The 27,500-nt window shown below is 50.5% G+C and overlaps 1 protein-coding gene across 2 annotated transcripts in view; it reads right to left on the reverse strand.

Moving 5' to 3' along the window:
- The window catches only part of LOC140362228 (tenascin-R-like), a 58,705-nt gene that overhangs the window by 5,004 nt on the left and 26,201 nt on the right, over window positions 1-27,500 (reverse strand). Inside the window, exons 7-17 of one of the 2 annotated variants that reach the window (XM_072448322.1) lie at window positions 25,631-25,900; window positions 17,609-17,731; window positions 16,209-16,352; window positions 9,285-9,404; window positions 6,693-6,839; window positions 6,261-6,388; window positions 5,808-5,931; window positions 5,569-5,720; window positions 5,130-5,226; window positions 1,893-2,048; window positions 378-541 (exon numbers count right to left, since the gene is read on the reverse strand). In XM_072448322.1, coding sequence (XP_072304423.1) covers window positions 378-541; window positions 1,893-2,048; window positions 5,130-5,226; window positions 5,569-5,720; window positions 5,808-5,931; window positions 6,261-6,388; window positions 6,693-6,839; window positions 9,285-9,404; window positions 16,209-16,352; window positions 17,609-17,731; window positions 25,631-25,900 — 1,625 coding nt within the window. Of the gene's footprint in view, window positions 1-377; window positions 542-1,892; window positions 2,049-5,129; window positions 5,227-5,568; window positions 5,721-5,807; window positions 5,932-6,260; window positions 6,395-6,692; window positions 6,840-9,284; window positions 9,405-16,208; window positions 16,353-17,608; window positions 17,732-25,630; window positions 25,901-27,500 lie in introns of both variants that reach the window. The other variant, XM_072448321.1, reaches the window with a different exon arrangement.

Genomic DNA, 27,500 nt, shown 5'->3' on the forward strand with positions numbered 1-27,500 from the left:
AGTAGTAGCAGTAGCAGTAGCAGTAGCAGCAGCAGTAGCAGTAGTAGTGGTAGTAGTAGTAGTAGCAGTAGTAGTAACAGTAGTAGTAGTAGTAGTAGTAGTAGTAGTAGTAGCAGTAGCAGTAGCAGTAGCAGCAGCAGTAGCAGTAGTAGTGGTAGTAGTAGTAGTAACAGTAGTAGTAACAGTAGTAGTAGTAGTAGTAGTAGTAGTAGTAGTAGCAGTAGCAGTAGCAGTAGCAGTAGCAGCAGCAGCAGCAGTAGCAGTAGTAGTGGTAGTAGTAGTAGTAGCAGTAGTAGTAACAGTAGTAGTAGTAGTAGTAGTAGTAGTAGCAGTAGTAGTAGTAGTAGTAGTAGTAGTAGTAGTAGTAGTAGTAGTACCTGGTGGCTGGAGCTGATGCCGTACAGCCCGTTGAGATTGGCCTCGTGGCAGTTCTTGTACCACCAGCCTCCTCGGTACGACATGGCGCAGCGCGTGATGAACGACGCCGGGTCGCGGTCTTTGGTCGAGAAGATGCGGTTGTTGTGGTACGTCATCGAGTCACCTGGAAGTCACAAGCAAACCAGTCAGATGCCCTCCCGGTGAGTCAGATGCCCTCCCGGCCAGTCAGATGCCCTCCCGGCCAGTCAGATGCCCTCCAAGCCAGTCAGATGCCCTCCAGGCCAGTCAGATGCCCTCCCAGCCAGTCAGATGCCCTCCAGGCCAGTCAGATGCCCTCCCGGCCAGTCAGATGCCCTCCCGGCCAGTCAGAGTCAGATGCCCTCCCGGCCTGTCAGATGCCCTCCCGGTGAGTCAGATGCCCTCCCGGCCAGTCAGATGCCCTCCCGGCCAGTCAGATGCCCTCCCGGTGAGTCAGATGCCCTCCCGGCCAGTCAGATGCCCTCCCGGCCAGTCAGATGCCCTCCAGGCCAGTCAGATGCCCTCCCAGCCAGTCAGATGCCCTCCCGGTGAGTCACACAAAAGGATCAGTATCGAAGATAGAAAGACAAAAATATACAGCTGCAAGCGGCGATGATGGGCCCTCGCCGCGCCGCGATGCGAGACTAGAGGGAGACAAGGGCGAGACAAGGGTGAGACTAGGGGGGAGACTGGGGGGAGACTTGGGGGGGACTAGGGGTGAGACTAGGGGGAGACTAGGGAGAGACAAGGGCGAGACTAGGGGGAGACTAGGGGGGAGACTAGGGGGAGACTAGGGTGAGACTAGGGAGAGACAAGGGCGAGACTAGGGGGAGACTAGGGGGGGAGACTAGGGGGAGACTAGGGGTGAGACTAGGGGTGAGACTAGGGGGAGACTAGGGGTGAGACTAGGGGGGAGACTGGGGGGAGACTTGGGGGGGACTAGGGGTGAGACTAGGGGGAGACTAGGGGGGAGACTAGGGATGAGACTAGGGGGAGACTAGGGGGAGACTAGGGGTGAGACTAGGGGGAGACTAGGGGGAGACTAGGGGTGAGACTAGGGGTGAGACTAGGGGGAGACTAGGGGTGAGACTAGGGGGAGACTAGGGGGGAGACTAGGGGGAGACTAGGGGGGAGACTAGGGGGAGACTAGGGGGAGACTAGAGGGCGCTAACACGTGTCCGTGACACTGTCGCCTTCTCCGCTTTGTTTTTACAAATATGGCAAATATTTGTACTGAAAATGTTCAATGTTTTGGGAAAAGTTTGCGGCCTCTGCTGATAGGCCTCTCAGCAGCGTGGGGGCGGTACAAAGGCGTGGTTCCGCCCCTTCCAAACTATAAAGCAATGTCTAATTATTATTGACAAGATACAATATTTAAATTTCTAGTAAAGTATAAAACTAGACTAAATCAAAAGACTGTTGTGCGTCTCAGTGACTTTTACATCCGGCTGTGGCGGACTGAGGAAGCGTCTGGGGAGGGGGAGGGCTGCCGTTACCCGCGGTGCCGCTGTAGCCGCCCACTGTGAGCCGGTAGTTCCTCTTGGCCACCTGGAACGTGGAGTACTGGGCGAACACGGACTCGGGCCCGTCCCGCAGGTCCACTCTGAGGGTCATGCTGCCCCTGGTGGTCAGAGTGTGCAGAGCGTCCAGACCTGGAGACAAAAGGCGTGTTAAGTCATCAACCAACCCGCTGTCTCCTCCCACAAAGACCTCAAGATCCGCCTCCAGTCCGCCCCGACCTATCACCGCTCAGCTAAGGCGTTTAAACCCCGCCTCCGCCACAGCACGTTCACAGGCTCCGGGGGACGTTCTGTCATGTCATGTACATCGCTCTTCCCTGCCAGGGTCTAATACCACGTCCTGCACATCACTCTTCTCTGCCAGGGTCTAATGTCATGTCCTGCACATCACTCTTCTCTGCCAGGGTCTAATGTCATGTCCTGCACATCGCTCTTCTCTGCCAGGGTCTAATGTCATGTCCTGCACATCGCTCTTCTCTGCCAGGGTCTAATGTCATGTCCTGCACATCGCTCTTCTCTGCCAGGGTCTAATGTCATGTCCTGCACATCGCTCTTCCCTGCCAGGGTCTAATGTCATGTCCTGCACATCGCTCTTCTCTGCCAGGGTCTAATGTCATGTCCTGCACATCGCTCTTCTCTGCCAGGGTCTAATGTCATGTCCTGCACATCGCTCTTCTCTGCCAGGGTCTAATGTCATGTCCTGCACATCGCTCTTCTCTGCCAGGGTCTAATGTCATGTCCTGCACATCGCTCTTCTCTGCCAGGGTCTAATGTCATGTCCTGCACATCGCTCTTCTCTGCCAGGGTCTAATGTCATGTCCTGCACATCGCTCTTCTCTGCCAGGGTCTAATGTCATGTCCTGCACATCGCTCTTCCCTGCCAGGGTCTAATGTCATGTCCTGCACATCGCTCTTCTCTGCCAGGGTCTAATGTCATGTCCTGCACATCGCTCTTCTCTGCCAGGGTCTAATGTCATGTCCTGCACATCGCTCTTCCCTGCCAGGGTCTAATGTCATGTCCTGCACATCGCTCTTCTCTGCCAGGGTCTAATGTCATGTCCTGCACATCGCTCTTCTCTGCCAGGGTCTAATGTCATGTCCTGCACATCGCTCTTCCCTGCCAGGGTCTAATGTCATGTCCTGCACATCGCTCTTCCCTGCCAGGGTCTAATGTCATGTCCTGCACATCGCTCTTCTCTGCCAGGGTCTAATGTCATGTCCTGCACATCGCTCTTCTCTGCCAGGGTCTAATGTCATGTCCTGCACATCGCTCTTCTCTGCCAGGGTCTAATGTCATGTCCTGCACATCGCTCTTCTCTGCCAGGGTCTAATGTCATGTCCTGCACATCGCTCTTCTCTGCCAGGGTCTAATCACTTCACTTGAATAAAATAGAATAATCCATTTGCCAATTTCACCACATTTAAAGTTCAGGTGAAGCGAAGGAGGTGGAAGGGCATCTGAGGAGGTGAAGGAGAAGAGGAGGAGGTGAAGGAGAAGAGGAGGAGGTGAAGGAGAAGAGGAGGAGGTGAAGGAGAAGAGGAGGAGGTGAAGGAGAAGAGGAGGAAGGAGAAGAGGAGGAGGTGAAGGAGAAGAGGGGGTGAAGGAGAAGAGGAGGAGGTGAAGGAGAAGAGGAGGAAGGAGAGGAAGCTCAGGAGGTGAAGGAGAAGAAGAGGAGGTGAAGGAGAAGAGGAGGAGGTGAAGGAGAAGAGGAGGTGAAGGAGAAGAGGAGGAGGTGAAGGAGAAGAGGAGGAGGTGAAGGAGAAGAGGAGGAAGGAGAGGAAGCTCAGGAGGTGAAGGAGAAGAGGAGGAGGTGAAGGAGAAGAGGAGGTGAAGGAGAAGAGGAGGAGGTGAAGGAGAAGAGGAGGAAGGAGAGGAAGCTCAGGAGGTGAAGGAGAAGAGGAGGAAGCTCAGGAGGTGAAGGAGAAGAGGAGGAAGCGCAGGAGGTGAAGGAGAAGAGGAGGAAGCTCAGGAGGTGAAGGAGAAGAGGAGGGTGAAGGAGAAGAGGAGGAAGCTCAGGAGGTGAAGGAGAAGAGGAGGAAGCTCAATAGGTGAAGGAGAAGAGGAGGAAGCTCAGGAGGTGAAGGAGAAGAGGAGGAAGCTCAGGAGGTGAAGGAGAAGAGGAGGAAGCTCAGGAGGTGAAGGAGAAGAGGAGGAAGCTCAGGAGGTGAAGGAGAAGAGGAGGAAGCTCAGGAGGTGAAGGAGAAGAGGAGGAAGTTCAGGAGGTGAAGGAGAAGAGGAGGAAGCTCAGGAGGTGAAGGAGAAGAGGAGGAAGCTCAGGAGGTGAAGGAGAAGAGGAGGAAGCTCAGGAGGTGAAGGAGAAGAGGAGGAAGCTCAGGAGGTGAAGGAGAAGAGGAGGAAGCTCAGGAGGTGAAGGAGAAGAGGAGGAAGCTCAGGAGGTGAAGGAGAAGAGGAGGGTGAAGGAGAAGAGGAGGAAGCTCAGGAGGTGAAGGAGAAGAGGAGGAAGTTCAGGAGGTGAAGGAGAAGAGGAGGAAGCTCAGGAGGTGAAGGAGAAGAGGAGGAAGCTCAGGAGGTGAAGGAGAAGAGGAGGAAGCTCAGGAGGTGAAGGAGAAGAGGAGGAAGCTCAGGAGGTGAAGGAGAAGAGGAGGAAGCTCAGGAGGTGAAGGAGAAGAGGAGGGTGAAGGAGAAGAGGAGGAAGCTCAGGAGGTGAAGGAGAAGAGGAGGAAGTTCAGGAGGTGAAGGAGAAGAGGAGGAAGCTCAGGAGGTGAAGGAGAAGAGGAGGAAGCTCAGGAGGTGAAGGAGAAGAGGAGGAAGCTCAGGAGGTGAAGGAGAAGAGGAGGAAGCTCAGGAGGTGAAGGAGAAGAGGAGGAAGCTCAGGAGGTGAAGGAGAAGAGGAGGAGGCTCAGGAGGTGAAGGAGAAGAGGAGGAGGTGAAGGAGGTGAAGGAGAAGAGGAGGAAGCTCAGGAGGTGAAGGAGAAGAGGAGGAAGCTCAGGAGGTGAAGGAGAAGAGGAGGAAGCTCAGGAGGTGAAGGAGAAGAGGAGGAAGCTCAGGAGGTGAAGGAGAAGAGGAGGAGGCTCAGGAGGTGAAGGAGAAGAGGAGGAGGTGAAGGAGGTGAAGGAGAAGAGGAGGAAGCTCAGGAGGGTGAAGGAGAAGAGGAGGAAGCTCAGGAGGGTGAAGGAGAAGAGGAGGAAGCTCAGGAGGTGAAGGAGAAGAGGAGGAAGAGAGAAGCGGGTGAGATGACAAAGGGCCTGACCGAGCCAGAACTCCCCGCTGGGCTCGCCGAAGCCCCCGACGTACTCTTTCCACGACCTGAAGAAGTCCACCGAGCCGTCCCGCCTCCTCTGGAACACCTGCAGGGTTCAGAGTGAGAGAGAACACACACAAAAAGGTGTCTTTATTGGACAGCCGTGGAGTGAAAGCGGGGGAGAGAGAGCGGGTATAGACAGTCAGCAAACCCACAGCCGCGCATGTGCAGCAGGTTTAACCGCCGCGCCACCGTTTTCTCGGGGCCCTCACACATTCTCTGCCTCCTCCGGGGTTTTGCACCTGTTTATTCGTGCGTAATCACCCAACAGTTTATCACGCCGCTTTTGTTTACTTTTCACGTCCTTATTTCTATTGTATCGCTACGGCAACGGACACAACGCTTCTCAATCCAGAGCTTTTGTCTCCAAACGGGACGTCCTCTTTACCGTCCATCCCCCTCCGTCCGTCTCCACGTCACACCACACGCTCAGTGCTGCCCCCTCTCGGCCCAGAGGGAAAATGTCCGCCGGGCCCGACGCGCCCAGACCATTCAGCTGTTCCTGAGAGCAGTCCGAGGGGAACGGGAACTGCAGCGAGCCTGGAGGGACAAACAGCACGAGACGAGTTCAACGTGTCCAAAACGAGAAGGACAAAGTGCAAAGATGTCTCTGTCGCCGGGGGTTACCGGTGGTGAACGCGGTGAACAAAGCCCCTCCTCCTCCCTCCGTCCGCAGCTCCACGGAGTATTCTGCTCCCGGGACGAGTCGCGTCAGGTTCAGCTGCATCGCGGTGGAGTCCACAGGCACTTCCTGTTCACGGCCAATCACAAAACAACTGTCAAACGTACCGTAGTTTCTGGACTATAAGTCGTACCAGCCGAAAAAAGCATAACAGAGAAGAAAAAAACAGATGAAATGCGGTTGCAAGTGTGAAAATAACAAACAATATCACATGTAAGTCGCTCTGGAGTATAAGTATAAGTATAAGTATAAGTATAAGTATAAGTATAAGTATAGAAGTATAAACTAAGTTGCACTCCGGCCAAAACTATGAAAAAAGTGCGACTTATAGTCCAGAAAATACGGTACTCTTCTCTCGGACAGTGATTATTTACTCGATTGAATCCGACCGTCGATACCTTTCTGTCTCCTTCCGTCTCATAGATCAGTTTGTAGCCGATCACGGGCCTGGACGGTGGTTTCCATGACAACCTGGCAGTGCGAGGCGTCACATGGGTCGCTTTAAGGTCCCCGGCGTCACCTGATCCTGACGCTGAGAAGGAACAGGCTCGTTTAGATTAGAGCCGTGTTTACAGGTCAAAGGTCGTTTTCTATGTTCTATGTCGTGTCGTTCTTTTCATGTGAAGCAAAGTTAAAAGTATGAATTCAGCAGAAAAACACCTGAAGGAGACTCTAAAACTGAACCCCCAAAATGAGCATGTAACCCACTCACGACGGTGTAAATACAGTGTCATGATGAAGTCAAGGTCATGGGGTCTGTGCTGTGGGCCGGCCCTGGCTCAGACCACTTTAGGCTCTGACAATCGGCCCAAGCTGAAGGTGAAGCTGACCTGCGGTGGTGAAGCTGGTGGAGGCGTCTTCGCTCTTCCGGGTGTCCAGTTCGCTGCTGATGGTGACGCTGTACCTGGTGGACGGCAGCAGGTCTTTCAGCTGTTCCTCCGCCGTGTTCCCGGAGACCGTGACTCTCACCTCAGAGCCTGAACACAACACAGACTGTACTTTCAGCTGTTCTTCTCCTCGTCACTGACACAGACTGTACTTTCAGCTGTTCTCCTCCTCGTCACAGACACAGACTGTACTTTCAGCTGTTCTCCTCCTCGTCACTGACACAGACTGTACTTTCAGCTGTTCTCCTCCTCGTCACAGACACAGACTGTACTTTCAGCTGTTCTCCTCCTCCTCACTGACACAGACTGTACTTTCAGCTGTTCTCCTCCTCGTCACTGACACAGACTGTACTTTCAGCTGTTCTCCTTCTCGTCACAGACACAGACTGTACTTTCAGCTGTTCTCCTCCTCGTCACTGACACAGACTGTACTTTCAGCTGTTCTCCTCCTCGTCACAGACACAGACTGTACTTTCAGCTGTTCTCCTCCTCGTCACTGACACAGACTGTACTTTCAGCTGTTCTCCTCCTCGTCACTGACACAGACTGTACTTTCAGCTGTTCTCCTCCTCGTCACTGACACAGACTGTACTTTCAGCTGTTCTCCTCCTCGTCACAGACACAGACTGTACTTTCAGCTGTTCTCCTCGTCACAGACAGACTGTACTTTCAGCTGTTCTCCTCCTCGTCACAGACACAGACTGTACTTTCAGCTGTTCTCCTCGTCACTGACACAGACTGTACTTTCAGCTGTTCTCCTCCTCGTCACTGACACAGACTGTACTTTCAGCTGTTCTCCTCCTCGTCACTGACACAGACTGTACTTTCAGCTGTTCTCCTCCTCGTCACTGACACAGACTGTACTTTCAGCTGTTCTCCTCCTCGTCACTGACACAGACTGTACTTTCAGCTGTTCTCCTCCTCGTCACAGACACAGACTGTACTTTCAGCTGTTCTCCTCCTCATCACAGACACAGACTGTACTTTCAGCTGTTCTCCTCCTCGTCACTGACACAGACTGTACTTTCAGCTGTTCTCCTCCTCGTCACTGACACAGACTGTACTTTCAGCTGTTCTCCTCCTCGTCACTGACACAGACTGTACTTTCAGCTGTTCTCCTCCTCGTCACTGACACAGACTGTACTTTCAGCTGTTCTCCTCGTCACAGACAGACTGTACTTTCAGCTGTTCTCCTCCTCGTCACTGACACAGACTGTACTTTCAGCTGTTCTCCTCGTCACAGACAGACTGTACTTTCAGCTGTTCTCCTCCTCGTCACAGACACAGACTGTACTTTCAGCTGTTCTCCTCGTCACTGACACAGACTGTACTTTCAGCTGTTCTCCTCCTCGTCACTGACACAGACTGTACTTTCAGCTGTTCTCCTCCTCGTCACTGACACAGACTGTACTTTCAGCTGTTCTCCTCGTCACAGACAGACTGTACTTTCAGCTGTTCTCCTCCTCGTCACAGACACAGACTGTACTTTCAGCTGTTCTCCTCGTCACTGACACAGACTGTACTTTCAGCTGTTCTCCTCCTCGTCACTGACACAGACTGTACTTTCAGCTGTTCTCCTCCTCGTCACTGACACAGACTGTACTTTCAGCTGTTCTCCTCCTCGTCACTGACACAGACTGTACTTTCAGCTGTTCTCCTCCTCGCCACAGACACAGACTGTACTTTCAGCTGTTCTCCTCCTCGTCACTGACACAGACTGTACTTTCAGCTGTTCTCCTCGTCACAGACAGACTGTACTTTCAGCTGTTCTCCTCCTCGTCACAGACACAGACTATACTTTCAGCTGTTCTCCTCCTCGTCACTGACACAGACTGTACTTTCAGCTATTCTCCTCCTCGTTGTTGTTGTTGTTGTTGTTGTTTTGGATTAAAATGTATTTATTTATTTATTATTATTTTTTTATTGATTTCAGGGAAAGTGCATATTAATTAACGTTTCAGTAAATATGTCATTGATAAATACATTAGCTTTAATCTGAATAATCATAGTTTAGGGCTAATGTATGTGTTTTTTATGACATAGTCGTATTGTTCTGTCGCTGAAAGTGATTTGGAATCAAATCTTGAATTTAAAGATAGAAACAGTTTTTTGATCATGTGATGTTTTCATACAGAAATAAAGCGTTTTATGCGTAAAAATGGCAGATATTTGGGACATTCCAAGTTGAAATTTCAAATACATCTAAAATCAACAAAGCAGATTTTGGATTATTTTCTTATTTGTATTTGAGGAAAGTATTTGGGATTTGACTGAAAATTGACAAGAAAATATCAAACTTTTCCTCTTTTTCTTGCATTAAAACCTCAGATCGGATGTGAACAGAAGCTTGAGTTGTTCGGTCGGAATCGTGGTGACGTTGTAACGTTTGCCGTGTGTTTGTGCTGCTTTAAGGCCTGAGCTTTATATCTTTGGTCATATGGTCATGTTTTTAAGGTCATAAAGGTCATTATTTCTGCAGTTGAACCAAGCGAGGCCGTTCCTCCTCCAGAGCAGATGAATCCTCCGCAGACCGACCTGTGCTGGCTCCGTAGACGATGGTGTACTTCTCCACCGCGGCCAGTGCGGGGCGCCACAGCAGCAGAGCCCCAGAGTCTGTGACGTTCACTGCGCTCAGGTCGGTGGGAGGATCCGGAACTGCAAAACACACAGAAGGTACGTGTGCGTGTTCAGACAGTGTTCAGGGTTTGTGTGTTCAGACTCACGCGATTTCAGGGTGTGTGTGTTCAGACTCACGCGGTTTCAGGGTGTGTGTGTTCAGACTCACGCGGTTTCAGGGTTTGTGTGTTCAGACTCACGCGGTTTCAGGGTGTGTGTGTTCAGACTCACGCGATTTCAGGGTGTGTGTGTTCAGACTCACGCGGTTTCAGGGTGTGTGTGTTCAGACTCACGCGGTTTCAGGGTTTGTGTGTTCAGACTCACGCGGTTTCAGGGTGTGTGTGTTCAGACTCACGCGATTTCAGGGTGTGTGTGTTCAGACTCACGCGGTTTCAGGGTGTGTGTGTTCAGACTCACGCGGTTTCAGGGTTTGTGTGTTCAGACTCACGCGGTTTCAGGGTGTGTGTGTTCAGACTCACGCGGTTTCAGGGTGTGTGTGTTCAGACTCACGCGGTTTCAGGGTTTGTGTGTTCAGACTCACGCGGTTTCAGGGTGTGTGTGTTCAGACTCACGCGGTTTCAGGGTGTGTGTGTTCAGACTCACGCGGTTTCAGGGTGTGCGTGTTCAGACAGTGTTCAGGGTTTTTGTGTTCAGACTCACGCGGTTTCAGGGTGTGCGTGTTCAGACAGTGTTCAGGGTTTGTGTGTTCAGACTCACGCGGTTTCAGGGTTTGTGTGTTCAGACTCACGCGGTTTCAGGGTGTGCGTGTTCAGACAGTGTTCAGGGTTTGTGTGTTCAGACTCACGCGGTTTCAGGGTTTGTGTGTTCAGACTCACGCGTGTTCAGGGTTTGTGTGTTCAGACTCACGCGTGTTCAGGGTTTGTGTGTTCAGACTCACGCGTGTTCAGGGTTTGTGTGTTCAGACTCACGCGGTTTCAGGGTGTGCGTGTTCAGACAGTGTTCAGGGTTTGTGTGTTCAGACTCACGCGGTTTCAGGGTGTGTGTGTTCAGACTCACGCGGTTTCAGGGTGTGCGTGTTCAGACAGTGTTCAGGGTTTGTGTGTTCAGACTCACGCGGTTTCAGGGTGTGCGTGTTCAGACAGTGTTCAGGGTTTGTGTGTTCAGACTCACGCGGTTTCAGGGTGTGCGTGTTCAGACAGTGTTCAGGGTTTGTGTGTTCAGACTCACGCGGTTTCAGGGTGTGCGTGTTCAGACAGTGTTCAGGGTTTGTGTGTTCAGACTCACGCGGTTTCAGGGTGTGCGTGTTCAGACAGTGTTCAGGGTTTGTGTGTTCAGACTCACGCGGTTTCAGGGTTTGTGTGTTCAGACTCACGCGGTTTCAGGGTGTGCGTGTTCAGACAGTGTTCAGGGTTTGTGTGTTCAGACTCACGCGGTTTCAGGGTGTGCGTGTTCAGACAGTGTTCAGGGTTTGTGTGTTCAGACTCACGCGGTTTCAGGGTGTGCGTGTTCAGACAGTGTTCAGGGTTTGTGTGTTCAGACTCACGCGGTTTCAGGGTGTGTGTGTTCAGACTCACGCGGTTTCAGGGTGTGCGTGTTCAGACAGTGTTCAGGGTTTGTGTGTTCAGACTCACGCGGTTTCAGGGTGTGCGTGTTCAGACAGTGTTCAGGGTTTGTGTGTTCAGACTCACGCGGTTTCAGGGTGTGTGTGTTCAGACTCACGCGGTTTCAGGGTGTGCGTGTTCAGACTCACGCGGTTTCAGGGTGTGCGTGTTCAGACAGTGTTCAGGGTTTGTGTGTTCAGACTCACGCGGTTTCAGGGTTTGTGTGTTCAGACTCACGCGGTTTCAGGGTGTGCGTGTTCAGACTCACGCGGTTTCAGGGTGTGTGTGTTCAGACTCACGCGGTTTCAGGGTGTGCGTGTTCAGACAGTGTTCAGGGTTTGTGTGTTCAGACTCACGCGGTTTCAGGGTGTGCGTGTTCAGACTCACGCGGTTTCAGGGTGTGTGTGTTCAGACTCACGCGGTTTCAGGGTGTGCGTGTTCAGACAGTGTTCAGGGTTTGTGTGTTCAGACACACGCGGTTTCAGGGTGTGTGTGTTCAGACTCACGCGGTTTCAGGGTGTGTGTGTTCAGACTCACGCGGTTTCAGGGTGTGCGTGTTCAGACAGTGTTCAGGGTTTGTGTGTTCAGACTCACGCGGTTTCAGGGTTTGTGTGTTCAGACTCACGCGGTCTCAGGGTGTGCGTGTTCAGACAGTGTTCAGGGTTTGTGTGTTCAGACTCACGCGGTTTCAGGGTTTGTGTGTTCAGACTCACGCGGTTTCAGGGTGTGCGTGTTCAGACAGTGTTCAGGGTTTGTGTGTTCAGACTCACGCGGTTTCAGGGTTTGTGTGTTCAGACTCACGCGTGTTCAGGGTTTGTGTGTTCAGACTCACGCGTGTTCAGGGTGTGTGTGTTCAGACTCACGCGGTTTCAGGGTTTGTGTGTTCAGACTCACGCGTGTTCAGGGTGTGTGTGTTCAGACTCACGCGGTTTCAGGGTGTGTGTGTTCAGACTCACGCGGTTTCAGGGTGTGCGTGTTCACACTCACGCGGTTTCAGGGTGTGTGTGTTCAGACTCACGCGGTTTCAGGGTGTGCGTGTTCAGACTCACGCGGTTTCAGGGTGTGCGTGTTCAGACAGTGTTCAGGGTTTGTGTGTTCAGACTCACGCGGTTTCAGGGTTTGTGTGTTCAGACTCACGCGGTTTCAGGGTGTGCGTGTTCAGACAGTGTTCAGGGTTTGTGTGTTCAGACTCACGCGGTTTCAGGGTTTGTGTGTTCAGACTCACGCGGTTTCAGGGTGTGCGTGTTCAGACAGTGTTCAGGGTTTGTGTGTTCAGACTCACGCGGTTTCAGGGTTTGTGTGTTCAGACTCACGCGTGTTCAGGGTTTGTGTGTTCAGACTCACGCGTGTTCAGGGTTTGTGTGTTCAGACTCACGCGTGTTCAGGGTTTGTGTGTTCAGACTCACGCGGTTTCAGGGTGTGCGTGTTCAGACAGTGTTCAGGGTTTGTGTGTTCAGACTCACGCGGTTTCAGGGTGTGTGTGTTCAGACTCACGCGGTTTCAGGGTGTGCGTGTTCAGACAGTGTTCAGGGTTTGTGTGTTCAGACTCACGCGGTTTCAGGGTGTGCGTGTTCAGACAGTGTTCAGGGTTTGTGTGTTCAGACTCACGCGGTTTCAGGGTGTGCGTGTTCAGACAGTGTTCAGGGTTTGTGTGTTCAGACTCACGCGGTTTCAGGGTGTGCGTGTTCAGACAGTGTTCAGGGTTTGTGTGTTCAGACTCACGCGGTTTCAGGGTGTGCGTGTTCAGACAGTGTTCAGGGTTTGTGTGTTCAGACTCACGCGGCTTCAGGGTGTGCGTGTTCAGACAGTGTTCAGGGTTTGTGTGTTCAGACTCACGCGGTTTCAGGGTGTGTGTGTTCAGACTCACGCGGTTTCAGGGTGTGCGTGTTCAGACAGTGTTCAGGGTTTGTGTGTTCAGACTCACGCGGTTTCAGGGTGTGCGTGTTCAGACAGTGTTCAGGGTTTGTGTGTTCAGACTCACGCGGTTTCAGGGTGTGTGTGTTCAGACTCACGCGGTTTCAGGGTGTGCGTGTTCAGACTCACGCGGTTTCAGGGTGTGCGTGTTCAGACAGTGTTCAGGGTTTGTGTGTTCAGACTCACGCGGTTTCAGGGTTTGTGTGTTCAGACTCACGCGGTTTCAGGGTGTGCGTGTTCAGACTCACGCGGTTTCAGGGTGTGTGTGTTCAGACTCACGCGGTTTCAGGGTGTGCGTGTTCAGACAGTGTTCAGGGTTTGTGTGTTCAGACTCACGCGGTTTCAGGGTGTGCGTGTTCAGACTCACGCGGTTTCAGGGTGTGTGTGTTCAGACTCACGCGGTTTCAGGGTGTGCGTGTTCAGACAGTGTTCAGGGTTTGTGTGTTCAGACACACGCGGTTTCAGGGTGTGTGTGTTCAGACTCACGCGGTTTCAGGGTGTGTGTGTTCAGACTCACGCGGTTTCAGGGTGTGCGTGTTCAGACAGTGTTCAGGGTTTGTGTGTTCAGACTCACGCGGTTTCAGGGTTTGTGTGTTCAGACTCACGCGGTTTCAGGGTGTGCGTGTTCAGACAGTGTTCAGGGTTTGTGTGTTCAGACTCACGCGGTTTCAGGGTTTGTGTGTTCAGACTCACGCGTGTTCAGGGTTTGTGTGTTCAGACTCACGCGTGTTCAGGGTGTGTGTGTTCAGACTCACGCGGTTTCAGGGTTTGTGTGTTCAGACTCACGCGTGTTCAGGGTGTGTGTGTTCAGACTCACGCGGTTTCAGGGTTTGTGTGTTCAGACTCACGCGGTTTCAGGGTGTGCGTGTTCAGACTCACGCGGTTTCAGGGTGTGCGTGTTCAGACAGTGTTCAGGGTTTGTGTGTTCAGACTCACGCGGTTTCAGGGTTTGTGTGTTCAGACTCACGCGGTTTCAGGGTGTGCGTGTTCAGACAGTGTTCAGGGTTTGTGTGTTCAGACTCACGCGGTTTCAGGGTTTGTGTGTTCAGACTCACGCGGTTTCAGGGTGTGCGTGTTCAGACTCACGCGGTTTCAGGGTGTGTGTGTTCAGACTCACGCGGTTTCAGGGTGTGCGTGTTCAGACAGTGTTCAGGGTTTGTGTGTTCAGACTCACGCGGTTTCAGGGTGTGTGTGTTCAGACTCACGCGGTTTCAGGGTGTGCGTGTTCAGACAGTGTTCAGGGTTTGTGTGTTCAGACTCACGCGGTTTCAGGGTGTGCGTGTTCAGACAGTGTTCAGGGTTTGTGTGTTCAGACTCACGCGGTTTCAGGGTTTGTGTGTTCAGACTCACGCGGTTTCAGGGTGTGCGTGTTCAGACAGTGTTCAGGGTTTGTGTGTTCAGACTCACGCGGTTTCAGGGTTTGTGTGTTCAGACTCACGCGTGTTCAGGGTTTGTGTGTTCAGACTCACGCGTGTTCAGGGTGTGTGTGTTCAGACTCACGCGGTTTCAGGGTTTGTGTGTTCAGACTCACGCGTGTTCAGGGTGTGTGTGTTCAGACTCACGCGGTTTCAGGGTTTGTGTGTTCAGACAGTGTTCAGGGTTTGTGTGTTCAGACTCACGCGGTTTCAGGGTTTGTGTGTTCAGACTCACGCGTGTTCAGGGTGTGTGTGTTCAGACTCACGCGGTTTCAGGGTGTGCGTGTTCAGACAGTGTTCAGGGTTTGTGTGTTCAGACTCACGCGGTTTCAGGGTTTGTGTGTTCAGACTCACGCGGTTTCAGGGTGTGCGTGTTCAGACAGTGTTCAGGGTTTGTGTGTTCAGACTCACGCGGTTTCAGGGTTTGTGTGTTCAGACTCACGCGTGTTCAGGGTTTGTGTGTTCAGACTCACGCGTGTTCAGGGTGTGTGTGTTCAGACTCACGCGGTTTCAGGGTTTGTGTGTTCAGACTCACGCGTGTTCAGGGTGTGTGTGTTCAGACTCACGCGGTTTCAGGGTTTGTGTGTTCAGACTCACGCGGTTTCAGGGTGTGCGTGTTCAGACTCACGCGGTTTCAGGGTGTGCGTGTTCAGACAGTGTTCAGGGTTTGTGTGTTCAGACTCACGCGGTTTCAGGGTTTGTGTGTTCAGACTCACGCGGTTTCAGGGTGTGCGTGTTCAGACAGTGTTCAGGGTTTGTGTGTTCAGACTCACGCGGTTTCAGGGTTTGTGTGTTCAGACTCACGCGGTTTCAGGGTGTGCGTGTTCAGACTCACGCGGTTTCAGGGTGTGTGTGTTCAGACTCACGCGGTTTCAGGGTGTGCGTGTTCAGACAGTGTTCAGGGTTTGTGTGTTCAGACTCACGCGGTTTCAGGGTGTGTGTGTTCAGACTCACGCGGTTTCAGGGTGTGCGTGTTCAGACAGTGTTCAGGGTTTGTGTGTTCAGACTCACGCGGTTTCAGGGTGTGCGTGTTCAGACAGTGTTCAGGGTTTGTGTGTTCAGACTCACGCGGTTTCAGGGTTTGTGTGTTCAGACTCACGCGGTTTCAGGGTGTGCGTGTTCAGACAGTGTTCAGGGTTTGTGTGTTCAGACTCACGCGGTTTCAGGGTTTGTGTGTTCAGACTCACGCGTGTTCAGGGTTTGTGTGTTCAGACTCACGCGTGTTCAGGGTGTGTGTGTTCAGACTCACGCGGTTTCAGGGTTTGTGTGTTCAGACTCACGCGTGTTCAGGGTGTGTGTGTTCAGACTCACGCGGTTTCAGGGTTTGTGTGTTCAGACAGTGTTCAGGGTTTGTGTGTTCAGACTCACGCGTGTTCAGGGTTTGTGTGTTCAGACTCACGCGTGTTCAGGGTGTGTGTGTTCAGACTCACGCGGTTTCAGGGTTTGTGTGTTCAGACTCACGCGTGTTCAGGGTTTGTGTGTTCAGACTCACGCGTGTTCAGGGTTTGTGTGTTCAGACTCACGCGTGTTCAGGGTTTGTGTGTTCAGACTCACGCGTGTGCAGGGTTTGTGTGTTCAGACTCACGCGTGTGCAGGGTTTGTGTGTTCAGACTCACGCGTGTTCATGGTTTGTGTGTTCAGACTCACGCGTGTGCAGGGTTTGTGTGTTCAGACTCACGCGTGTTCATGGTTTGTGTGTTCAGACTCACGCGTGTTCATGGTTTGTGTGTTCAGACTCACGCGTGTGCAGGGTTTGTGTGTTCAGACTCACGCGGTTTCAGGGTGTGCGTGTTCAGACAGTGTTCAGGGTTTGTGTGTTCAGACTCACGCGTGTGCAGGGTTTGTGTGTTCAGACTCACGCGTGTGCAGGGTTTGTGTGTTCAGACTCACGCGTGTTCAGGGTTTGTGTGTTCAGACTCACGCGTGTGCAGGGTTTGTGTGTTCAGACTCACGCGTGTTCAGGGTCTTGGAGATGTGGTCACTCTCGTCCAGGCCCAGCACCGACAGAACGCTGACCTCGTACGTGGATCCAGGACTGAGACGAGTCAGATCTACGGACGAGTTCCCCTGGCCCAGCGACACGGACACCGGCTCTCCTGAAGACACGCCCACACACTCAGAAGACACGCCCACACGCTCAGAAGACACGCCCACACACTCAGAAGACACGCCCACACGCTCAGAAGACACGCCCACACGCTCAGAAGACACGCCCACACACTCAGAAGACACGCCCACACGCTCAGAAGACACGCCCACACGCTCAGAAGACACGCCCACACGCTCAGAAGACACGCCCACACACTCAGAAGACACGCCCACACGCTCAGAAGACACGCCCACACGCTCAGAAGACACGCCCACACGCTCAGAAGACACGCCCCCTCGCTCAGAAGACACGCACACACGCTCAGAAGACACGCACACACGCTCAGAAGACACGCACACACGCTCAGAAGACACGCCCACACGCTCAGAAGACACGCCCACACGCTCAGAAGACACGCCCACACGCTCAGAAGACACGCCCCCTCGCTCAGAAGACACGCCCACACGCTCAGAAGACACGCCCACACGCTCAGAAGACACGCACACACGCTCAGAAGACACGCCCACACGCTCAGAAGACACGCCCACACGCTCAGAAGACACGCCCACACGCTCAGAAGACACGCCCCCTCGCTCAGAAGACACGCCCACACGCTCAGAAGACACGCCCCCTCGCTCAGAAGACACGCCCCCTCGCTCAGAAGACACGCCCACACGCTCAGAAGACACGCCCACACACTCAGAAGACACGCCCACAGACTCAGAAGACACGCCCACACGCTCAGAAAACACGCCCACACGCTCAGAAGACACGCCCACACGCTCAGAAGACACGCCCACACGCTCAGAAGACACGCCCACACGCTCAGAAGACACGCCCACATGCTCAGAAGACACACCCACACGCTCAGAAGACACGCCCACACGCTCAGAAGACACGCCCCCTCGCTCAGAAGACACGCCCACACGCTCAGAAGACACGCCCACACGCTCAAAAGACACGCCCACACGCTCAGAAGACACGCCCACACGCTCAGAAGACACGCCCACACGCTCAGAAGACACGCCCACACGCCCTTTTACCCAACATTTGGTCTGTTTTTGTCCCATTATGTTACTAATAATGCTACTTCCTGGTTGGACACGAGCAGCAAAGGTTCCAGGTAATTCCATGACTGTTACTTAGCAACAAGACTGTAAACATAGGCCAAAAATATAAAAATGTACTTCCCAATCATAATTCCGAACACCCTAGACTCTTATTCTGAAGTGGTTGGTCCGCGGCGGTAGCGCGCTTCCTCACCTTCCTCCGAGTGCGTGTAGGTGACCTTGAACCCGGAGATGGACGACTTGGGCTTGGTCCAGGACACGGTGACGGAGTCTTGGGTCACGTGACTGAAAAGCAGGTCCGAGGGCGGCTCTGGACCTGAGGGGACACGACTGACCCGTGAACGCCGGCTCGGACACTTCAAAAGGGCTTGACAATAACAACTAAAGACAGGAAGTGTGTGATATTATGTGATATTATACTTTTAAATGATGTAATACTCGACAGAACCTTTGCTTTACATATGAAGCGAAGACGAGTCTCACCAAATTTCAGGTGAATCGGGCGAACGCCGTGGGAGGAGTTTGTAAAAGTATAAAGTGTAAACACGATTTCCCCATTGGAATAACATGGAAGGTTTCTGTCATCGCTACGGCAACGACGTAACAAATATGACATGGGTCTCATTGACTTTTTTGATCTTGATGCCAATTTTGTGCCAAATTTTGTAAAATTTCGCCAAACTAAACATTATACCATCCATATAAAATGTTATTTCACTCTGTAGGGGGCGCTGTCACGCCAAATTAATTTCATTCTCTTCTATTTGGTTTAGGGCAAAGAGTGTAACAACTGATTCTAATTTGACGCAATTGTGACTTTATCTGCGCAAACGGCAGAAAAATTTTAAATTTGGGAAATATCTAGCTACAGTTTGCGGCTCCGCCGCACAGAGACCGTGACAGGGTCAATGTAATTTGAATAACTTTTGATGTCCCACTCCTCAGTAGCATTTTCACCAAATTTCAGCTTTTTAGGGCCAACGCCCTGGGAGGAGTTCGTAAAAGTACGACTTTTGGAAAAACTCCAGAGTCATGCGTAGCCATTTTTGAAGCAATATGGCCGACATTTGGTTGGGCGGACGGCGTTGCCGTACTAATATTTTTTACTTCTCTTGTCACCATCTACCTCTGCGCCAAATTTCATGATTCTACGATCAGTTTTTTTTTGGTCATTTCCTATCTCTCAATGCATTTTTGGTACATTTGGGGTAAACATTTTTGTTAGTGCGACTTTTGCACGGGCTTCGCCCGTTTACAACGGTAATTTTGTTCTACTCATTAGTCTGCACGGGGCGTGCATGAGTGGAGGAGTGCGTTAGTGAGTGTTTGGAAGTGGGCGAGCGCTTCGCGCGGCTTTGTGGAACTAGTAAGCCTCTCGCCAGCTTGAGGCGCTCGGTCCTGATCACGTGTAAAAGATGTTATCAAACAGAAGAGGAATAAAACGTTGTGACAATTTTTCAAACGGCAATACATTTTTTAAATTTAGAAAATGAACTTGAGACGCAGATTGAATGTTGAAAATAAAGAAAATTGCATTAAAACTGATGCTGTAAACGTCCAAGTGATATTTTTGCACTTTTGCGGTCGATTTGAGTCTTTTCACATTTGCCTGATACTGAAAACGTTCAGAGACATGTTTTAACACAGACAGAGGATAAGAAAGGGCATCTGGCATAAACGTGTGACGAATCCCCTGATACAAATCTGAAAGAAGGGAAAGTATGTTTAATGATATTCCATCTACGCTTTACAGAAGTTCATCGAAAAAAAGGCTTAAGTCGGACATTTTGGAAGAGGTTGTTGTTAAGCCCTTGTGCACGTTCAAGATGAGCGAAAACACCAGACAAACGTGACGACTGTGAGCGTTTGGCACAGACGATGACAGGACACGATGATGGCAGGACACGATGATGGCAGGACACGATGATGGCAGGACACGATGATGGCAGGACACGATGATGACAGGACACGATGATGGCAGGACACGATGATGACAGGACACGATGATGACAGGACACGATGATGACAGGACACGATGATGGCAGGACACGATGATGGCAGGACACGATGATGGCAGGACACGATGATGGCAGGACACGATGATGGCAGGACACGATGATGACAGGACACGATGATGGCAGGACACGATGATGGCAGGACACGATGATGGCAGGACACGATGATGACAGGACACGATGATGACAGGACACGATGATGACAGGACACGATGATGGCAGGACACGATGATGACAGGACACGATGATGACAGGACACGATGATGGCAGGACACGATGATGGCAGGACACGATGATGGCAGGACACGATGATGGCAGGACACGATGATGGCAGGACACGATGATGGCAGGACACGATGATGACAGGACACGATGATGGCAGGACACGATGATGGCAGGACACGATGATGGCAGGACACGATGATGGCAGGACACGATGATGACAGGACACGATGATGGCAGGACACGATGATGACAGGACACGATGATGGCAGGACACGATGATGGCAGGACACGATGATGACAGGACACGATGATGGCAGGACACGATGATGGCAGGACACGATGATGGCAGGACACGATGATGGCAGGACACGATGATGACAGGACACGATGATGACAGGACACGATGATGACAGGACACGATGATGGCAGGACACGATGATGACAGGACACGATGATGACAGGACACGATGATGGCAGGACACGATGATGGCAGGACACGATGATGACAGGACACGATGATGACAGGACACGATGATGACAGGACACGATGATGGCAGGACACGATGATGACAGGACACGATGATGACAGGACACGATGATGGCAGGACACGATGATGGCAGGACACGATGATGGCAGGACACGATGATGGCAGGACACGATGATGACAGGACACGATGATGGCAGGACACGATGATGGCAGGACACGATGATGGCAGGACACGATGATGGCAGGACACGATGATGGCAGGACACGATGATGACAGGACACGATGATGGCAGGACACGATGATGGCAGGACACGATGATGGCAGGACACGATGATGACAGGACACGATGATGACAGGACACGATGATGACAGGACACGATGATGGCAGGACACGATGATGACAGGACACGATGATGACAGGACACGATGATGGCAGGACACGATGATGGCAGGACACGATGATGGCAGGACACGATGATGGCAGGACACGATGATGGCAGGACACGATGATGACAGGACACGATGATGGCAGGACACGATGATGGCAGGACACGATGATGGCAGGACACGATGATGGCAGGACACGATGATGACAGGACACGATGATGGCAGGACACGATGATGACAGGACACGATGATGGCAGGACACGATGATGGCAGGACACGATGATGACAGGACACGATGATGGCAGGACACGATGATGGCAGGACACGATGATGGCAGGACACGATGATGGCAGGACACGATGATGACAGGACACGATGATGACAGGACACGATGATGGCAGGACACGATGATGACAGGACACGATGATGACAGGACACGATGATGGCAGGACACGATGATGGCAGGACACGATGATGACAGGACACGAGGGCGTTACGTGTATATATGCGCACACATATATACAGTAGTATACAGATTATATACAACAGACACTGAAGCTGACACAGCCTGAAAAACCAAACGACAGACGGTAAACGACGCTCAGACGGACGAGGAGCTGTAGCAGTTGCAGTTTTCAAGAGCGGTTCAGGTTCTTGAGGTGGAAATGGAACGATTAGCGAACACAAAACACGATGAGACGAATCGCACGGAACGACACAGCGTTTCCCCCTGAAAACATGACGTTGTCATAGCAACGGCGAAGGACACGTATTGTGCTTTATCTGTGTTTGACCTTAAAACTCGCTCTTGTGTCTTCGCTTTGGCCTCTCCTGCTTTAGAACAGGAGATGGAGGAACAAACAAAAGCTAGCTTGCCTACGGGTGATTTGAGGCAGAAAGAACGAATGTGGTGATGACGTGAGGCTCAGCGACGGAGCGACGAAGACGAGTTCGTAAACGGGATTCACGAGACGAACAAAGCGAAACACGAGAACCATTTTTGCACAATATGTGTCCTTTAAGCTCGTATCGCCGGTGATCACGTGACTTTGTGAAGCGGTCACATTTTCCGTTTACATTTAGCCGTTCTATTGCGACCGCTAACGTGTGTTTTTAGACTTTTGTTCCCGTCATTGATCCTAAGTTTATCTACGTTAAAATATCAAATACAAGACGCACGTTTCTGCTGAATTTGACAAAATATCTTAATTGTCTGAAGGGGGAAACGCGGACGCTTTTATTTTGCACGGATGAGAAGCAGGATGTAGCTTGCTGAAGACACACAAGCGGCAGAGTGGTTAGCCCCGCTGTACCTGTGCTTATGACCAGTTTGTGAAGTCGGGACAGAACTCCGGACCCTTTGCCCACAACGGTCACTTTATAATCGGACTCGGAGAAGAAGTCGTCCAGCCTCGGCCGTTCCCCCGGACTCTCGGACTCGCCGGCGTCGCCCGCGACTTCGCCCGCGTCTTGACCGTTACCGCGCAGTCTCTCGCCTTCAAAACTCTCATCAAAGTGGACATTAGTGGCATTTCGATGACTCAGCGGCGGCTTCTCGGCTGCGAACGGCGGCGTTTCTGTGGAAATCGGCTTCGCTTTGCTCGAACCCTGACCGCGCCTGGAACTGAGCGCCGTTTTGTTCCGAAATTGCCACACATTTGGGCGCAATCGTCGTATGACCGCGCGATTTGGTTCCCCGCTCCTATCACTCGACGCGCGTGAATCGACTTTTTCGTTTTCCGGAACATTTTGAAGTCCACGACCTTCGTTTGATTCCGTAGCCGTGTTCTCTCCCGTTGCATCTGTGTTTTGGTCGTTCATCTCTGGTGGATCTAGACTAGATTTAGCGGTAGGTCGGGCTTGAATGTTCTGCGGTTTCCTTCCCGTCGACTGAACTCCTGGTTTGAATCGTCTCGTAAGAACCGTTGCGCTGGAATCGCTTTGCTTCCCGTCGACTCCGGCAGCTTCGTCTTCTGTCGGTTCCGTCGTCCCTGTCGCTTGAGGATTGGCAACTAAATTTAAGCTCTCTGGAACATCTCGACCATCGTCTTTTACGACTCTACCGTTGTCTAAAATGACGCTCGAACCTCCCGCGTCGCTCGAGCCCTTATTTTCCACAACGCGCAGCTCATCCTGTGGCATTCTCGGATCGGTCTCGCCCAATTTCACCTCAGTTTTGTCACGTTCAGTTTCGATCCTTTGTGTAAATATTTCAACGTCGTCTTTGCCTGAATCGGTTTCTCCCGTGGCTAAATCTTTCAGGTGTACAGCCTCACTAATTTGACCTCCTTCACCTGGTGATTCTCTCTTGTTTGATTTATTGTCATCAACTGGCCGAGCCCTTCCCTCTAAGAACTTATTGGTCAAATTAAATCTTGGAACATCTGAATTCACATTTGGACCTTCAGAACCTTCTCCTGCTTCTGCTCTTCCCTGTAAGCCACTGATGCGCTGCCTGTTCCCGTCTCCGTTTTGGAGACTTTCGGCTGTCCAGTTCTTACGTAAAGGTCCTCTTTGCGGCGGTCTCCAAAATATCCGCGTCCTGTTTTGAAAAGGTCCGACGTACTGATTTGGACGTCGTGGGAACGCAGCTCTGGCCATCGAAGGTTTATCTTTTTCGTTGGCGTTGTCTGTCTCGCTCTGAGGTTCATCGCTGGTGATTCCTTCTTCTTCATCGTCAGGCTGTGCAGTTTGTGTTTTGCTGCTCAAAGGTCTAATCGGACGTCGAAGAAACCGATAATTGGGTTGATTTTTATTTCGAAAAGGCCCCACGTTTGGTAAACTTTGACGCTCTTCTCCGGGCGACTTCGCCGGGTGGTTTTTTCCAACGTTATCATCGCCAGGAGAAGATTCTTCTGTCGCAACCATTGGTCCATCTGTGGAAGTTGGATTAGTTTGACCTGATGAATGCAAAGACGTATTACCGTTCCCTGAAATAAGTCCAGTCCTGTTCCGAAAGGGCCACAGGTTCGGTCGTAATCGGCGAGTAACCGTGCGATTCGGTGGAGTTCGGCGAAACAGGGGCGAGCCTCCTTCTCTGAGAGTTTTTCTTTCATTTTCCGTTCTGGAATCGTCAAAATTCTCAACTTTTTTGTCATCGTCTTCTGTATTTGACCCTTGGGCCGTGGGCGTTGGAGAAGCCATCGTGGTCCGTGACCTTTCAGGAGACAAAGATATTGTTTGAGGGATCTCTGAATATCGTGATGATTTGATGGATTTTTTCAGTGTGGAAATCGGTTTCAACCCTTGCATGATGCGCTCAGCGACTATATCGGCATTTCTGTCGACGTTGGAAGGCTCGGAAAGGTGGACGGCAAAAGTCGTGACGTTTAAATTATTGAAAGTGTCCGTCAGAAGTTTCTGCAGAGGATAAGGCCGTGCTAAGCTGCGATCTGGAGGTATCTCTAAATCATGGTTTGGTGCATTGACTCGCGGTGATTCTTGCTCGCTTGCTTTGGCTCCTGATGCTCTTTCAGCTGTTCCATCGTCTGTTCCATCGTCTGCACACCCGCCGGTTTTGTCCTTTACACCTAATCTCCCTCGCGTCACCTTCAGACAGGTCCGTTTTGGCCCTGGAGTCGTCAAATCGATGCCAGCGTCTCCCTCCTTTGGGGTAATTTCCCTGTCGGATTCTAAATTGGTCCCAGATCTCTCTCTTTGGGGCTGAAAAGGCCTTGTGTTCTCTCCCGTTGTCGAAGGCCTCACTTGGATTCTCCTGATCACCTTTGTAGCGTCGTCTGGTCTTGCTATTCCGGGTCGCTTGACATTTTTGCGGTCGAGTTTGCCATCGTCGGACGGTAAAACGTTTGCTGAACCTGAAGATATGGGAAAAGGAGCAAGAACAGGGTTAAGACAAACGGGCCTGCAGCGTCTCCATCTGCCGGGTTCATCAGACTTTACGGCTCGTGTTCAGCTGCAGATCAAAGCACACGGCCCCTGTCGAGTAAACAAATACATGAAGAGTACTAGTAGAAATAGTTATAGTAGTATTAGCAGTGGTACATCTCAACGGTTTTGTCAGCGGACGATTTGTTGAAAACGTTTTTTTGCACCACTTCCACTTTTTTTGGTTCTGGCTTATTCCAGTTTTGTGGAAATTTTACATCCAGTTGTGTTTATATCTAAGTCAGAACCAACGTTGGATTAAACAAGGAGTTAAAAGTAAAAAGGACTCAAAAGTATCACAAGTTAGACACTGAAACTGGAATCAAAACGAAACATAATTCTGAAGAAATGCCATTCATAGGACACAATTTGACCAGTGGTGCCAGTTCCACAGCTTGAGAACCGTCGCTCCCGTCGGCTTCTATGAACTTTAAAGACGTTTAGTGCAAAGATCCGAGCACATACTTTATTAATTAAAACAATATGCAACACATTTGGTCATAATTATGTCATTATTACGATGGAAGTGGAAGTTAGTGGATTTTCCTTCTGTTAATGAATAAGAATGAAATTGTTAATTAACCGTTGCCGTCATTGACCTGCAAAACACGTTATAATGTTATAAACTGAACGGAATCTCAAATCGTATTAACACACGTCGCTGTCTCAGGAGGTCAGACGGTCGACGCTTATCTCACGCGTCCAAACCAGACCTTTCAGCTGCTCAGAGTCACTGGTTTGGCTTGACTTGAGCGTAAGAACTAACTATTTATGTACCGTATTTTCAGGACTATAAGTCGCACCTTTTTTCATAGTTTTGGCCGGAGTGCGACTTATACTTAAATACTTATACTTATACTCCGGAGCGACCTATACGTGATATTATTTGTTATTTTCACACTTACAACCGCATTTCATACTCCAGTGCCACTTAAATGTGTTTTTTTCTTCTCTATTATGCATTTTTTGGCTGGTGCGACTTATACTCCGGAAAATACGGTATTATTATTATTATTATTATTATTATTATTATTATTATTATTATTATTATTATTATTATTATTATTATTATTTTCAGTCTCTCTCAATCGTTTGGTGTCATCTTGAATCGTATATCCAAACCATTCAGGTGTTCAGAGTCACACGTCATGGAGGAACACCCGTATGTGCAGTGTAACCTCCCTGCAGGTGTCCAGTTTGACCTTTGACCTTACCGGGCGTGGCGTGAGTGGTCACCGGCTCGCTCTGGCTCCGCCCCTTCTCCGCCACCAGAGTGATGTCATACCTAAGCCCCGCCTCCAGCTGCGCGATGTGGGCGGAGCTGGCGCCGGGGCCGACGGTCAGCTCGCGGCTCCGCCCCTCGCCGTCGCTGCGGGAGACGGTGAGGCGGTACCGGTCGACGGCGTACGGCGGCGGCTCCCACTGGACGACGGCGGAGGACGTGGACGTCTTGACCACGCGCAGGCCGGAGGGGCCCGCGGGCACTGGGGGGCGAGAGGGAGGGTTTGTGTCAGAGGCCCTCCCACAGAGAGGTGAAGATCCGCCCCTAAAGTTTATAACTGCACTTCCTGGTTGGACACGAGCCACAGCTGTTACCATAGCAACCAGACTGTAAACAAGAGCCAAACTCCACATGAATGACACAACAGTTCTGACCTGACACACGATAAGACCATAAAACCCCTTTATTTAGTCCAACTGCGGTTTAAACTGTCTCTGTGTCGCACACTGATGACATCACACTGATGACATCACACTGATGACATCACACTGATGACATCACACTGATGACATCACACTGATGACATCACACTGATGAAATCACACTGATGACATCACACTGATGACATCACACTGATGACATCACACTGATGACATCACACTGATGACATCACAGAGGGACTCAGCTCCACTTCCTGTCGTTTGAACTCTTCTGACACTTTAACAGAAGTGAAACCTGCTCCGCCCATTTCTCAGATTTAAAGGTCCCAAATATGAGAAATGTAATTATTTTGATCTGAACATGAACAAAAGCTCTAATAAAGGAACAAAAGCTCTAATAAAGGAACAAAAGCTCTAACAAAGGAACAAAAGCTCTAACAAAGGAACAAAAGCTCTAATAAAGGAACAAAAGCTCTAACAAAGGAACAAAAGCTCTAATAAAGGAACAAAAGCTCTAATAAAGGAACAAAAGCTCTAATAAAGGAACAAAAGCTCTAACAAAGGAACAAAAGCTCTAATAAAGGAACAAAAGCTCTAATAAAGGAACAAAAGCTCTAACAAAGGAACAAAAGCTCTAATAAAGGAACAAAAGCTCTAATAAAGGAACAAAAGCTCTAACAAAGGAACAAAGGAACAAAAGCTCTAACAAAGGAACAAAAGCTCTAATAAAGGAACAAAAGCTTTAACAAAGGAACAAAAGCTCTAATAAAGGAACAAAAGCTCTAACAAAGGAACAAAAGCTCTAACAAAGGAACAAAAGCTCTAACAAAGGAACAAAAGCTCTAACAAAGGAACAAAGGAACAAAAGCTCTAACAAAGGAACAAAAGCTCTAATAAAGGAACAAAAGCTCTAACAAAGGAACAAAAGCTCTAATAAAGGAACAAAAGCTCCAACAAAGGAACAAAAGCTCTAATAAAGGAACAAAAGCTCTAATAAAGGAACAAAAGCTCTAACAAAGGAACAAAAGCTCTAATAAAGGAACAAAAGCTCTAACAAAGGAACAAAAGCTCTAATAAAGGAACAAAAGCTCTAACAAAGGAACAAAAGCTCTAATAAAGGAACAAAAGCTCTAACAAAGGAACAAAAGCTCTAATAAAGGAACAAAAGCTCTAACAAAGGAACAAAAGCTCTAACAAAGGAACAAAAGCTCTAATAAAGGAACAAAAGCTCTAACAAAGGAACAAAAGCTCTAACAAAGGAACAAAAGCTCTAACAAAGGAACAAAAGCTCTAACAAAGGAACAAAGGAACAAAAGCTCTAACAAAGGAACAAAAGCTCTAACAAAGGAACAAAAGCTTTAAAAAAGGAACAAAAGCTCTAACAAAGGAACAAAAGCTCTAACAAAGGAACAAAAGCTCTAA

Source organism: Eucyclogobius newberryi, unplaced genomic scaffold, assembly GCF_026437365.1.
Source record: "Eucyclogobius newberryi isolate DKJ021-1_F unplaced genomic scaffold, fEucNew1.0.hap1 SCAF_16, whole genome shotgun sequence".
Classification (NCBI taxonomy): domain Eukaryota; kingdom Metazoa; phylum Chordata; class Actinopteri; order Gobiiformes; family Gobiidae; genus Eucyclogobius; species Eucyclogobius newberryi.